The sequence below is a fragment of the Macaca mulatta genome, chromosome X (assembly GCF_049350105.2).
Source record: "Macaca mulatta isolate MMU2019108-1 chromosome X, T2T-MMU8v2.0, whole genome shotgun sequence".
Lineage (NCBI taxonomy): Eukaryota > Metazoa > Chordata > Mammalia > Primates > Cercopithecidae > Macaca > Macaca mulatta.
In genome coordinates, this window is record NC_133426.1 from 21,720,292 (window position 1) to 21,733,556 (window position 13,265).

General features: G+C 43.6%; 1 protein-coding gene across 1 annotated transcript in view; it reads left to right on the forward strand.

Moving 5' to 3' along the window:
* SMS (spermine synthase) overlaps positions 1-13,265 on the forward strand; it is a 56,796-nt gene that overhangs the window by 26,066 nt on the left and 17,465 nt on the right. The window contains exons 2-5 of the mRNA XM_001086702.5: positions 3,012-3,132; positions 7,702-7,795; positions 8,310-8,374; positions 12,787-12,962. Of these exons, the coding sequence (XP_001086702.3) occupies positions 3,012-3,132; positions 7,702-7,795; positions 8,310-8,374; positions 12,787-12,962 (456 nt within the window). The remainder of the gene's footprint in view (positions 1-3,011; positions 3,133-7,701; positions 7,796-8,309; positions 8,375-12,786; positions 12,963-13,265) is intronic.

Sequence of the window (13,265 nt, forward strand, 5' to 3'; positions counted from 1 at the left end):
CCACCACACTTCAGTGACAAACGCAAACTGAACAAGGTTAGTTTATCTTACCAAGTTTGAAATCAGATTTATTTTAGTGAAGCAGTCTTAAATGAAGATTTATTTTAGTGAAGCAGTCTTATTTTAGAATTCAGTCTTAAATGCTACAGTTCTGGGGATATAATTCAGACCTTGGCTTTTAATTTCCTGAAACCAATTTCAGAATAGCAAAGCAAGCTAGATTATTTTCTGCCAAATGACTTTCCCAGAGGCACAGTTTTGCTAGGAACAAATGAGAGCTTAAGGATTCATTGGGCCACCACTGCTCGGTGTTTACAGAGGCTTGTGCTGCTGTGGAAGTGTGACGTGGATTCTGCACTGGTAGTCTCTCCCTGATGTGGGACTTTTTCTTGGAGATTCTTTGATTTTGGCCATCTGTAGGGCTTGACCACCCTGACATCCATCCCTACCCAAGTCCTCGCAAGTTTCAGCTGCATCCTCGCTTTGGCTAGCCAGACCCCTGCATTCTGAGGGGGAGGAAACCGCTTCTTTGGGGGTGAACACCTGTTGGTGACTTTTGGAAGGGGTTCCTTTAGTTCTTAGGGCTGTCTGAAGTCCCTTTGCTTTTTCTCTTCTTCCTCTCTCAATTGCTGATACCCCACGGGTCTCAGGGTTGTGGCCCATTTATTTCTACCTATACCCATTTGGGAATTTAGGGTTACACTCTGTCATCTAGTTTTGTTCCAGATGTTGTCCATGAGTTTTGGCTGGGCTATCAACTGCTCTGTTTGGCAATTCTGAATATTAAATTATGTTTTCACTGCCACTTTTAGTATTCTGTTTGCTGTTGTTAAAGTTGAAAACGAATTTTGGGCAGGTTTATTAGCTTCCTAGGGCTGCTGTAACAAAGTACTACAAACTGGGTAGCTTACAATGGCAGAGATGTATTCTCTCACAATTCTGGAGGCCAGAAGTTTCAGATCAAAACGTGACAGGCCCTTGCTTCCCCAGAAGGCTCTAGGGGAGAATCCATCCTTGCCTCTTCAGCTTCTGGTGCGCTTGTAGCTGTCCTGGGCTTGGCGTATGGCTCTTAATCACTCCAACCTCTGCCTCCGTCTTATGTCACCTGCCCCCTTTTCTCCCTGTATCTTTTCTTCTGTCTCTTATAAGGGCACTTGTCATTGGGTTTAGGGTCTGGGTACCTGGATAATCCAGATGCTTTCATCTCAAGATCCTTAACTTAATTACATCTACACAGACCCTTTTCCAAAGAAAGTCACACCCCCAGGTTCTGGAGATTAAGATGCGGATATATCTTTTTGGGGCCACCGTTATACCCACTACAGTGGGAGAGAGTGAAATCTTCTGATTTTTAAATGGCAACTAATTTACACTTTAGTCTGTTCAGGGACTGGGTGCAGTGGCCCATGCCTGTAATCCCAGCACTTTGGGAGGCTGAGGCGGGTGGATTGCTTGAGCTCAGGAGTTTGAGACCAGCCTGGGCAACATGGTGGAACCCCATTGCTACCAAAAATGTACAAATTTAGTTGGGCATGGGCTGGGCGCGGTGGCTTATGCCTGTAATCCTAGCACTTTGGGGACCTGAGGCGGGCAGATCATGAGGTCAGGAGATTGAGACCATCCTGGCTAACATGGTGAAACCCTTTCTCTACTAAAAATAAAAAAAATCAGCTGGGCGAGGTGACAGGCACCTGTAGTCCCAGCTACTTGGGAGGCTGAAGCAAGAGGATCACTTAAGCCCAGGAAGCAGAGGTTATAGTGAGCTGAGATTACACCAATGCACTTCAGCCTGGGTGACAGAGGGAGATCCGGTCTCAAAAAATAAAAAAAAAGTCTGTGCAAGCCAGAGTAAGACATATCTGTCCATTTTGGCCTCCGAACTCCCCGTTTGTAGCCTTCATTCAGTGGCCTTGGGAACACAGTTCTGAGTCACTAGAGATAGACTATGCATAGTGAAAAAATCCTTAACATCCCAGTTCTAGTTTCAGCACTACTTAGTTTATGGTGGAAATTCTAATGTAATTTTCTTGGCAAATCACACTGCAGTCAGCTGTGACTCTATTTTTTTCTTTTACCTCTGTTCAGGTCACAGAGATGCTTCGTTTTGATATTTACCAGGCTGTTTTTCCCCTCACAGGAGCCAGCCTTCAGAGGGCTGGTGGGAAAGTAAAGAGTAATTCCTCTTGTCATATCTTGGTTCTTTGTTTTACATTTATTAGGGAATGCCTGCTTTGTAGATAGAACTAGAGAACAAATTGCATTTACCCCTTATTCTAAGTATTGTAATGTTGGATGTTCTTGAAGATCCTGGCTTCAAGTGAACCTGCAGAGGTTAATGTACTTTATGTGGGAACACTGATTGCACTTTTGGGAGTAGGACTGTGGGCAGGATGGGAGACAGGAAGATTGGCTTCTGCGACCATGGGGGTGGGGTAGGGAGACCGACAAGCCAGCAGGTTGTCCCATATGGAATCGTTGTCCAGTTTGTACCATTGAGAGCTATGTTACTGAGGATTACTGTTGGATATTTTTTTCCAGTTATAAAAGCAGCACATCGTTTTTGTAAAACATGGGGAAAAAAGCTTGTCATTTATATTACTCATCAGCAGTGGACAGGTATCACCTTTCTAGTACCATGTGTCCTCATTAATTTATTTAACCTGAAGTGGAATCTCATTTGTTGTTCTTGCATTTATTTGCATGTCTTTAATTTCTGCTTAGAGTGAATATTTTGTTGTGCTGTCTCTAGGCTGAATATGTCTACATCCTTGGCACAGCTATTTGTGGTCGGCTTTTGTGTTCTTACCATCACGTAATCTGGTGGTCTGTGTCGCCTTTCCTTGCAGGGTGGAGAATGTTTATCACTCATGTCATGACAAGGGATAAGTGACACTGACAACTTTGTTCAGGTTTTTTTTTTTTTTAAAGGTCAGTCCTCAAACTGTGCCTCATTGGCCTTCCTTCTGAATGTTTCTTTCTGACCATCTTGCCTTCTTCCCTTTGTTCTCCAGCTGATGGTGAGACCATTCTAAAAGGCCTCCAGTCCATTTTCCAGGAGCAAGGAATGGCGGAGTCGGTGCACACCTGGCAGGACCATGGCTATTTAGCAACCTACACAAACAAGAACGGCAGGTGAGCAGTCTCCGGTGCTGTTCTTCATATCTGGTCACTTATGAGCAGAGTGGGTGACAGAGTGGAGGATGGGGGTGGCACCTGGCTTTTGTTTTTCTCCTTTGACATCTTTTAGGATGGGGCTGGAACTTGGTGCCTCTCAAGATTCTGCACATCAGAATCTCCTGGTAGCGTTACTGACCACAGGTTCTTAAGCTCTCATGTATATAGAGATTGACAGGAGGCCAAACATGTTTCCCAGACAAGTTTTTTGTTAAGACTTATTCCCAGAGTGAGCATAAGGGAGGCAGCCCAGGAAAAGTTTTGTGGCTGACTCCCCCAAGGTGATGTTTTGAAGGGAGCGATGTGAACAGTTCATGAGATAGATGAGTGTAATTACAGGTACGCACCTAGTTAGTGGTGTGCAGATGCAGTGAGACCTCCTGCTTAATGTATGCACCCTGAAGTGGCTGGTGAGCCCGCTCTTGGCGGGGACTTTAGCGTAATAGTACGACAGGGGCAGGATCGCTCATTGGGCTCATGCAAGTGGTAGGTCAACTCCCTGGAGTAAAAAGTTTACGGTGAAACTCAGCCTCTTAAGTCCCTGGAGTAAGATTTACCATAGGATGCTGCTTATCTTAGTGTTTCCCGGTCTCTTGGTCAGCAAGGATGATATCAGAGGGGCTGGGGTCCGGATGGATGGGTTGGTTGGGGTGCCCACCACCTGTGAGGACCCACTAGTTTGCAGCAGAGGCCCGTAGTGGGCATGCCAGGGCCTTCTCGCTGCAGGATGCTGAGCTGCAGACACTCTTGCTCAGGTCAGAGTATGGTGGGTGCAGGCTGAGGGTACCTGCTCTAGGCTGGCCAGCAGCAGTGCTGCAGGGCCCCAGGGGCAGCCTGCACAGGGCCTCAAGCAGCGCTTTGCCATCTTCCTGGCTCCTAGAGCCTGGTATTTCTGGAAATAAGTGTGTTATTGGGGTGGGGGGAGCCCAGGTCCCTGTTTCTGGAGAGCTTTCACGAAACACTCGTGCCTGGGCATTTCCCCCAGAAATTGAGGTCACAGGGCCTGGACATCTGGATTTCTCCAAAGCCCCAGTGGTTCTATGTGGCCAGGACCAAGAACCCCTGGCGGCATAAGCAGTTTGAAATGGCAGGCAATGATCCCCTGGGCCCCTACCGCAAGAGTTCTTGATGCAATAAGCGGGTCTGCAACCGGGCCCAGATTCAGTTTTCAGGAAGCTCCCGGGGGATGCTGATGCTGCTGGACAGCTGACCACACTTTGAGTAGCACTGTTATGACTGATTATCAGCTACTGCAGACCATGGTGAAATGCAGAAGAAAATCTAAACTAAGAAATGACTGATAACAAGAAACCAGTGCGTTGAGCTCTTGGTATTTCCTTAAATCTTGGTTTGTATTGTATCTGGACTGGCTTAGTATGTAAAACTACTAATTAAGATTCTTAGTAATTTGCACTATCAATTTAGAAATGTAATAGGGTGCGGGGTATACTGCTTGGGCGATGAGTGCACCAAAATCTCACAAATCAGTACTAAAGAATTTACTCATGTAACTAAACACCACCCATTCCCCAATAACCTATGGAAATAAACATTAAAATAAATAAAAATGTGAACTCCAGGATGGGGTATTTTCGATGACTTTTATTCTGTTACCTCAATGGATACCCAGTACTGGAATTCCACGTGGCTTCCTTAATGTCCTCCTTTCTCTCCCTTTGTTTCTCTATTAAAGGAAAAAGTAGCCACCTCCATTATATTCCAGAGACCTAGAGATGAGGGAAACCTGTACTTTTTGAGCTCACTGCCCCTTCCATTATTCTCTCTGTAAGTCTCCATGGCCCACTCCTGTGGCATTAATTGGTGGTCTCTATCCTGATACCTCTCAAAGACATCCGAACCTCTTCTTCCCCAAGCCCAGACTTGTATTTCTAACTGTGCAGCAAACCTCCCTGTGTGTTTAGTAGATACCGCAAATGTATCTAAGATGATGATTTCTTCCTTATATGAACGCTACCACCAAACCCTCCTCTCCCCTGTGTCCTTTCCTTCCCTGCTCTGACCCAGATGGTCTCTTGGAAGCAGAGGCTGTAGCTGTCCTAGAGCCCTCTGGCTCCTGCAGGATTACACTCAGCCCCTCCCTGTACCTGCCGCCTCTCACTGTTTTTACTGTGGTCCATCTTTTGGGGACCACAGCAAATCGGAACTCATCATCCACGGCCTCCGGTGGCAGGCTCCTCAGCCAGCACCAGGTGAAAAGTTGCACTTTATCTCCTAAAGGCCTTTGCAGCTGGGCCCTGCCTACCTCTCTGTCACAATTATTGAAGTTTCTGCCATAGCCACCAATTCCGGTTGTACAGAAGACTTGGAATTCCTCCCAGAAGGGGTTTTTGAGTGACAAGAGCCGTTTGGAAACTGCTTTGAAAAGCAATAAACAAAAACAAAAAAAAACCCAAATGAACTGCTTAGGGTTTTGTTGTTGTTGTTTTTGAGACCAAGTCTTGCTCTGTTGCCCAGGCTGGAGTGCAGTAGCGCAATCTTGGCTCACTGCAGCCTCTGCCTCCTGGGTTCAAGCAGTTCTCCCACCTCAGCCTTCCGAGTGGCTGGAATTCCAGGCACTCACCCCCACATCCAGATAAGTTTGTGTTTTTAATAGACGGGGTTTCACCATGTTGCCCAGGCTGGTCTCGAACTTCTGGCTCAAGCCATCCACCTACCTCGGCCTCTCAAAGTGTTGGGATTACAGGCGTGAGCCACCGCGCCTGGCCAGCTTAGTTTTTAAGAGTTTTCTACTTGGTCTCCTTCCTCTCTCACTTGTCAACTGGTACCCACCCCGAGGTGCCTGTCCTGAAACCTCACCTCTCCTACCCATGCATGGGCTTGGGGAAAGGAGCTGAGCCACCTTTATTCAGGTTCTCTATTCCCTTCCCCCCGACCCTGGGCACATTTTTCCCCCTCTAGTTCTGGTTTTATCCCTAGGAGCACCTTAATCCTTGACTCTGCCTTCTAGTATTCTCTGTGTTCATGCTAGAACCACCCAAGTGGATAAAGGGGACATTATTTCTCTGTTGTTCCTTCCCCCTCCTCTCTGCTGCCAGTGAAGGAGGGAAAGGAAAGATGATCCTCTCATTCCGGTGTAGAAGAGTTTGTGGACTGTGGGCAAGAACTTGATTTTTGAGGTCACTTAAGGGCTGAAGGTGAAAAATTAACTAGTTTTGTTTTATTTTAAATTTTTTATAGAGACAGGGTCTCACTATGTCGCCCAGGCTGGAGTGCAGTGGTGCGATCATGGCTCACTGCAGCCTCGATCTCCCAGGCATAAGGAATCCTCCTGCCTCATCCTCCCAAGTAGCTGGGACTACAGGCGTGTGCCACCGTGCCTAGCTTATTATTTTTAGTTTTTTTTTTTTTTTTAATCCAAGCACACTGTCTGTATTTTCTGAACATAATTCATCTTCTAATTTAGTATTTTTCAAACATTTCTTTACCTATAATTTATAGTAGGAGGTAATCATAACCCTGGAAATACACATCTGTGTAAATGCAGAACAAATGCATGCATAGACCAGGTGCAGTGGCTCACGCCTGTAATCCCAACACTGAGAGGCCAAGGCGGGTGGATCACCTGAGGTCAGGAGTTTGAGACCAGCCTGGCTGACATGGTGAAACCCCGTCTCTACTGAAAATACAAAATTAACCAGGTGTGGTGGGACACGCCTGATGTCCCAGCTACTTGGGAGGCTGAGACAGAAGAATTGCTTGAACCCAGGAGGTGGAGGCTGCAGTGAGCCGAGATCATGTCACTGCCCTCCAGCCAGGGCAAGACAGAGTGAGACTCCATCTCAAAAAAAAAAAAAAAAAAAGCGTGTAACTGAAACAAAAGTTTTATCGAGTACATCTTAGTGCATGTGATACACTCAAATATGTTTATTTCATTAAAAAATAAAAAGGACTGGTCAGAAAATTTTCTGTAAAGGTTGCTGTCACATTTTTAAAAAAACTCTTTGAAAATGTAAACCATTCTTACTTAGCCTGCAGGCTTTACAAAAACATACTGTGGGATGGATTAGGTTTGCAGGCACTTGGCCTGGATTTTCCAGAGTGCTTACTTAAATTAATTTACCTACCACCAGCCTGCAGTTAGGAAAAAATGACTCTGGTTTGAACTCTAAAGTTTAATTGGGAGAAACCAGTATACCCTTCTCCACACTCCCTTCATATTAAGGCAGTGGTTACTAAACCTGGCAAAATTACCTAGAGAACCTTTTTAAAAATTAGATTCACAGAACTGCTACTGAATCACTTTCTGGGCCCAAGAACCAGTTTTGAAAACCTTAACTTTTGGTAATGCCCTCTAAACCGTCCACAAATGATTGGTAGTTTCTCCCCGCAAGACGCAGCCCTAGTAAGAAAGCAAAATGGTTAACTGTATAGTTTTAGGGAAATAAAGAGCAGTGGTCTTTTAATTGGGTGACATCTCTGTTTCTTTCTCTCTCTCTGTTTTTTTTTTTTTTTTTTTTGAATGCCCTGATACAATTCTTAAGATTAAAATTATATTTTCCTTTGTAGCTTTGCCAATTTGAGAATTTACCCACATGGATTGGTGTTGCTGGACCTTCAGAGTTATGATGGTGATGCGCAAGGCAAAGAAGAGATCGACAGTGTCGGTTTTTCACTTTCATTTATTCGGTGTTTAAGGATCATAGTATCTGCTTAGCTTAGTGTTAAAATAATTTTCTCTTCATTGCTTGCTTTCCAGTTAATTTTAAACTTTCCTCCCTCCACATAAGTGGTTTTAGACTAGAAGTAGTTGTTTAGTTGTTTTTAGGAACTTGGGTGTCAGCGTTCCCTTTTAACTGCCTGAGTGTGAGTAATCTTATTTTCCACTGGAGGGAATAGAAAACCTTTAACCAGGATTTTATAGCTGCAGTACCCTTTGGCCTTCCTCTTCCATGTTATTTTGTTGCTAACTTACACTAAGGTTAGGTCAGCAACATGAAGGGATAGTTGGGATGGGAGAGTGGAATTGGGCCAGGCCTACAGGCTGCTAGAGGGCAGGAGGAGGGACAGGTCAATCTTGCACAGCTCTGTCAACAGGGCCTCAGTTGTTGGGTCTGTAATTTAGCTGTTCCACGCAGCTTATTCTGCAAGCCCATTGATTTTTCTTTTAATTGTAGATTTTGAACAAAGTAGAAGAAAGAATGAAAGAATTGAGTCAGGACAGTACTGGGCGGGTGAAACGGTAAGTCCACTCTTGAATGTCCTTTTATATTTAATCGATTGAAACAATGATAGTTGGCTGGGCGCAGTAGCTCACACCTGTAATCCCAGCAATTTCGGAGGCCGAGGCAGGCAGATCACTTTAAGTCAGGAGTTTGAGACCAGCCTGGCCAACATGACAAAACACCGTCTCTACTAAAAATACAAAAATTAGCTGGGTGTGGTGGTGCATGCCTGTAATTCTAGCTACTTGAAAGACTGGTGCATGCAAATAGCTTGAACCCAGGAAGCAGAGGTTGCAGTGAGCCGAGATCGCACCACTGCACTCCGGCCTGGGTGACACAATGAGACTGTCTCAAAAAAAAAGAAAAAAAAAATTAGAATGGCGGTGTTGTCCCCAGTAGTGTCTGCTTGAGATATGGAAAACATCAAACTCAGCACCTCCTTCTGGCAACATGGTGAACCAAACTGCTGGGCCCCTCACACCAAAACAAGATAGTGTATGAACATACATGTGCATGGATGCACACACAAAAATGCTAGGTAAAATGAAACTAAGGCAGAAAGGAGATAGGGACCAACTCCAAGGAGTTGGAACTGCATAAAGTGGAGACCCAGGTAGAGCTGCCACCTCATCAGAGGGTGCTAGAAAACACCTGACTTCAGTTCGAGACCAGCCTGACCAACATGGGCGAAACCCTGTCTCTTCTAAAAATACAAAAATTAGCCAGGCTTGGTGGTGCACGCCTGTAATCCTAGCTTCTCAGGAGCCTGAGGCAGGAGAATCGCTTGAACCCGGGAAGTGGAGGTTGCAGTGAGCTGAGATTGCACCACTGCACTCCAACCTGGGCAACAGAGTGAAATTCCATCTCAAAAAAAAAAAACCTGACTTGGACCCTTCCCGGAAAGAGAAAAGGTCACTTTTTCTCCTTCAGGGCCCCAGAGTAAAGTTAAGCAATTTTAAGAGACTCTGACCAGGTGGGGTGATAAGAAAATTTGCCTCAAGGCTTTCAAAGAAGAAAACTTTCCAAGATACTAAGAATTGATAGGCCGCCAACCTTAAGCTGCCATAGGCAGGTTATTTTCAAGTGATCATTTTCAAGGAAAATGAAGCTCTCCCTATCAAGTGGAATGGGCACTAGCCCCACATGGCTATTTAAAGTTAGTTAAAATACACAATTCAGTTCCTTAGTCACAATAGCTAGTGGTTAGTGTCTGCCATGTGGGACAGTACAACTACGGAACATTTTCATCATCTAAATTTCTGTCGGACACTGCTGAAGTGTTTGCCAGTGGTGTCAGATTTTAAAAGAATGCAGTTTTGACTTCTGTGGGAAGGAACTGGAGGGAATTAAGTAATGCTTTGGATAGACAGCATGTAAATGCAGGACAATTTACTCTTGCCCTGCCTTGGTGGATCCTCACCAGGCCTTAAGGCATAGAAGTCCTGTCCCTTGCTCATAAAATTAACCTCATAGTTGCAGAGATAAGCGAGGGACTTCCTCATTGCTGAGCAAGGGGTATATAGGTTTCTCCAGTTCATGGCACTTTCCAGAAGAAGGGATCCTTATTGGCAAGCGTTAGGATGTTTAAGTACTTAATTACTCACCATGCTGAGTTTGATCAGCCCATAAGAAAGCTCTAGAGCAGATGTAAGATAACTAGGTAATTGTTTAATCTCCTGTAGTTAAAGAGGAAAGCAGGAAACTGAAAGTGAAAAGAAGAGGCCACAGTATAGAACTGTCTACTTTTTTGAGATCTGTTAGAGCACTCAGGTTCTTTTAGAGCACCCAAGCTCAGTTTAAGGTCCCTAGCCATGTCTCTCACCCTTCATCTTCCTTTAAAAGCACATCCACACCCATATGCCCATATCACTTTTTGGACATCTCATCTTTTCCTGTTTGCAGGGTTTTCCTTATCTACACCCATTTGCAATGAACAGGTTCCCCACTGTCAGAAAGGGTCTTAACTCGATGATAATGAATTGGTCCACATCAAAATGTGGTCTGATTTTTATCAGTTACCTCTATGAGTGGGTAAACAGAATACATTTATGGGCTTCAGCATTCGTGAGAAGTCTGGATCTTTTCTGTTTTTTTGGTATAAGAGTTTTCTAAGAGTGGAGTTAAGCTTTAGATCTTCAAAATACCTTGCCTATGCTTGTCACAGTTTTTATTTTCATGAAATAAGGTTGATGAGAGCTGGAAATTGGGAATATTTTGTTGTAAGCCCTTTGTTACTGGCCTCAAAAGGACAAGGATTGCTATACTTTTTTTTTTTTTAATGTGGAGAATAAAGATCAGAGGTTAAATGTTAGAGATGAAATCATTAACAAATAACCCGTAACATCTGAAATGATTCCCCTTTGTTAAGTTAAATCTGAATTTTTGACTAAGAAGCTATGGGATGTACTTGAATTTATTTTTGTTTTCTGCTTTCAAGTGAAAAGGAACAAGAAAACAAGGTCACATAAATTAACTTTGATTTTAAAAGGTTCTTGCAATTTACACAGTATACCTGAGGCCTGGGCTGTAATCTGCCTGAATTGGTATAGTCCAGTTTCATTTTTCAGCAGTGAAGTTTGAAACGAGTTTGATAGGGGACTCCATAGTACCTCCTGGTAGCCCGTTATAGGGCTACCAGGGAGATGCCCTTTAATGCTAGGTTGAGCACTTCATCAGGGTAACGTCATTTATATCCTGTTAAGATGCTTTTTTCTTTACCAGTCTTTAAAAACCATAGTGTTACAATCTAGAAAAGAGCTCTTCACCTTAGCCAAGGCACTATTGACACAATTGAGAACAGACACTTTATTTTCAGTGGGTTTGTCTCCAGTGCAGCAATTTCCCATAGCTGGCTGGCTGTCAAGGAGAGGGTAGTCTTCCTCCCCTGGAAGTGAGTGACTTTGTCCTTCTTCCAGTGCCATGGGTGGCTCACTCTCATCTCACTCCCCACCATCAGCCAGGGGTAGAAGAGGCTTCCTCCAAGTCCTGTTTGCCTGCTCTCTAGCGGTTGTCCTGATTGGTGCTTCACATTTTCCAATTTACAGGAAAAACCCTCTAGAATGCCTCACATTCTCAAAGCTGAATTTGTTCACATGGAGTTTGGTAAAGAAGTGGTTAAATCAAGAGTTGTCAGGATTACATGAATTTATGGGAGTTTGCCTTTTCAATCTCAGTGTTCTTTATAGATGTTAGTATTCCCTCATAGAAAGCCTCATTAACTTGTAACAGGTTTAGACTGTACTCTTGGAATCTGGTGAGCAGGGAAGGGAAAGAGACTCATAGGAGTAAGTCAGGCCGCATATCCCAGCATTTTAGATATCTACAACTGTGCATCATGGCGTTTTAATATCGAACACTACTGTGTTTGAGAACACATGACTCACGCGGTTGTGTTATGTATGCAGTGAGCTCTCCTTTTCTTTGTGTTTGACTTGCCAAGCCCCTTTTCCAGGTCTGTTTTTTCCTGTCATTTAGTGTCCTCTGCTGGTACTTTCTAGTACATTCATCCTGTGAAAAATACCGGGTATTTACAAAAGAATGAATGAAAAAGTCATGTTGCAGCCTCTCTAGTAGTAACTGGTTCAGGCCAGAATCTTCTACATGCTAAAACCACTGGTAAAGGTTTGTTGGGGGTGAGGACTTTCACCTAGTTTCAGAGGACCACCCCACAGCCTGCTTAGTAATTTCAAAGGGTGAAAAGGTACCTTTGCAGATGGAGAGATCTCATGAATACCACTTTAACCAAGTGATCACAGACTTAGCATCACCAATAATGGGACAAATACACATCTTGTGTTCCCAATGTGATGCCTGTGTAATTAATATATGTCAACCTGATTCTAACCATGAAGAGTGAGAGATTATCAGGTAAACCCATATGAGTCATTTTTCGGCAGAATAGCTGGTCTGTACTTTGAGATCTCAATGTCATGAAACATACCAGTAAAAAAAAAAAAATTCTACGTTACATGAGTATAAAAAAGAAAAAAATAATAGGGACATGCAGTGTATGAACCTTTATTAATTGGGGACACTTGAAGATGGACTCTGTACTAGATAACCATATGATTGATACCCATGTGAACTGGTGTGAATGTGGTAATGTCAATGTAGTTATGTAGATAGTCTTAAGAGACGGATACTGCTGGAGCATTTGAAGTATGAAGTGTGCAGTGGCCATCTTCTTCAGCTTTTTGTTAGAGAAAATCTACAGCATGACAGGATTTTTTAAAAAGTGAACTGTGTACAATAGTGGTCAACATTTGGTGGTGGCCGTGATTATATAAAACTAAAAGCCCAAGCTTTGGATTTGTTTTGTGCTTGTCAGAAGTCGGCAGTCATGTGGCTTTCTTTTGCATACTCTTCATCCCAGGTCCACTTGTAAGGCAGTGTTCTAGTAAGGTACATTGCTGTTTTTCTCTTTTTCCAGATTACCACCCATAGTGCGAGGAGGAGCCATTGACAGATATTGGCCAACCGCTGATGGGCGTCTGGTTGAATATGACATAGATGAAGTGGTATATGACGAAGATTCACCTTATCAAAATATAAAAATTCTACACTCGAAGCAGTTTGGAAATATTCTCATCCTTAGTGGGGATGTTAGTAAGTATTCCATCCCTGCCCCGATCACATAACAAAGTGGTGATATGTTAGATGATGGTGTTTTCCTGACAGTTATTGCTGTTGTGGATTTGTTTGAGTTTGTTTCTGACACTGCTGGTGTTTGAGATGCACATTTATGTCATATTAACCTGTGGATTGTCTGGGCTTTCACATAAACTTCGTCTTGACATTGCCTCCTTAGTGATGAATATTTAGATTGTGTTTCAAAAGAAAATGCATTTGCGTATTACAAAAAAAAAAAACCTTTTTGTTACAGAACAGTTGAAACCTAAGTAGACAAAT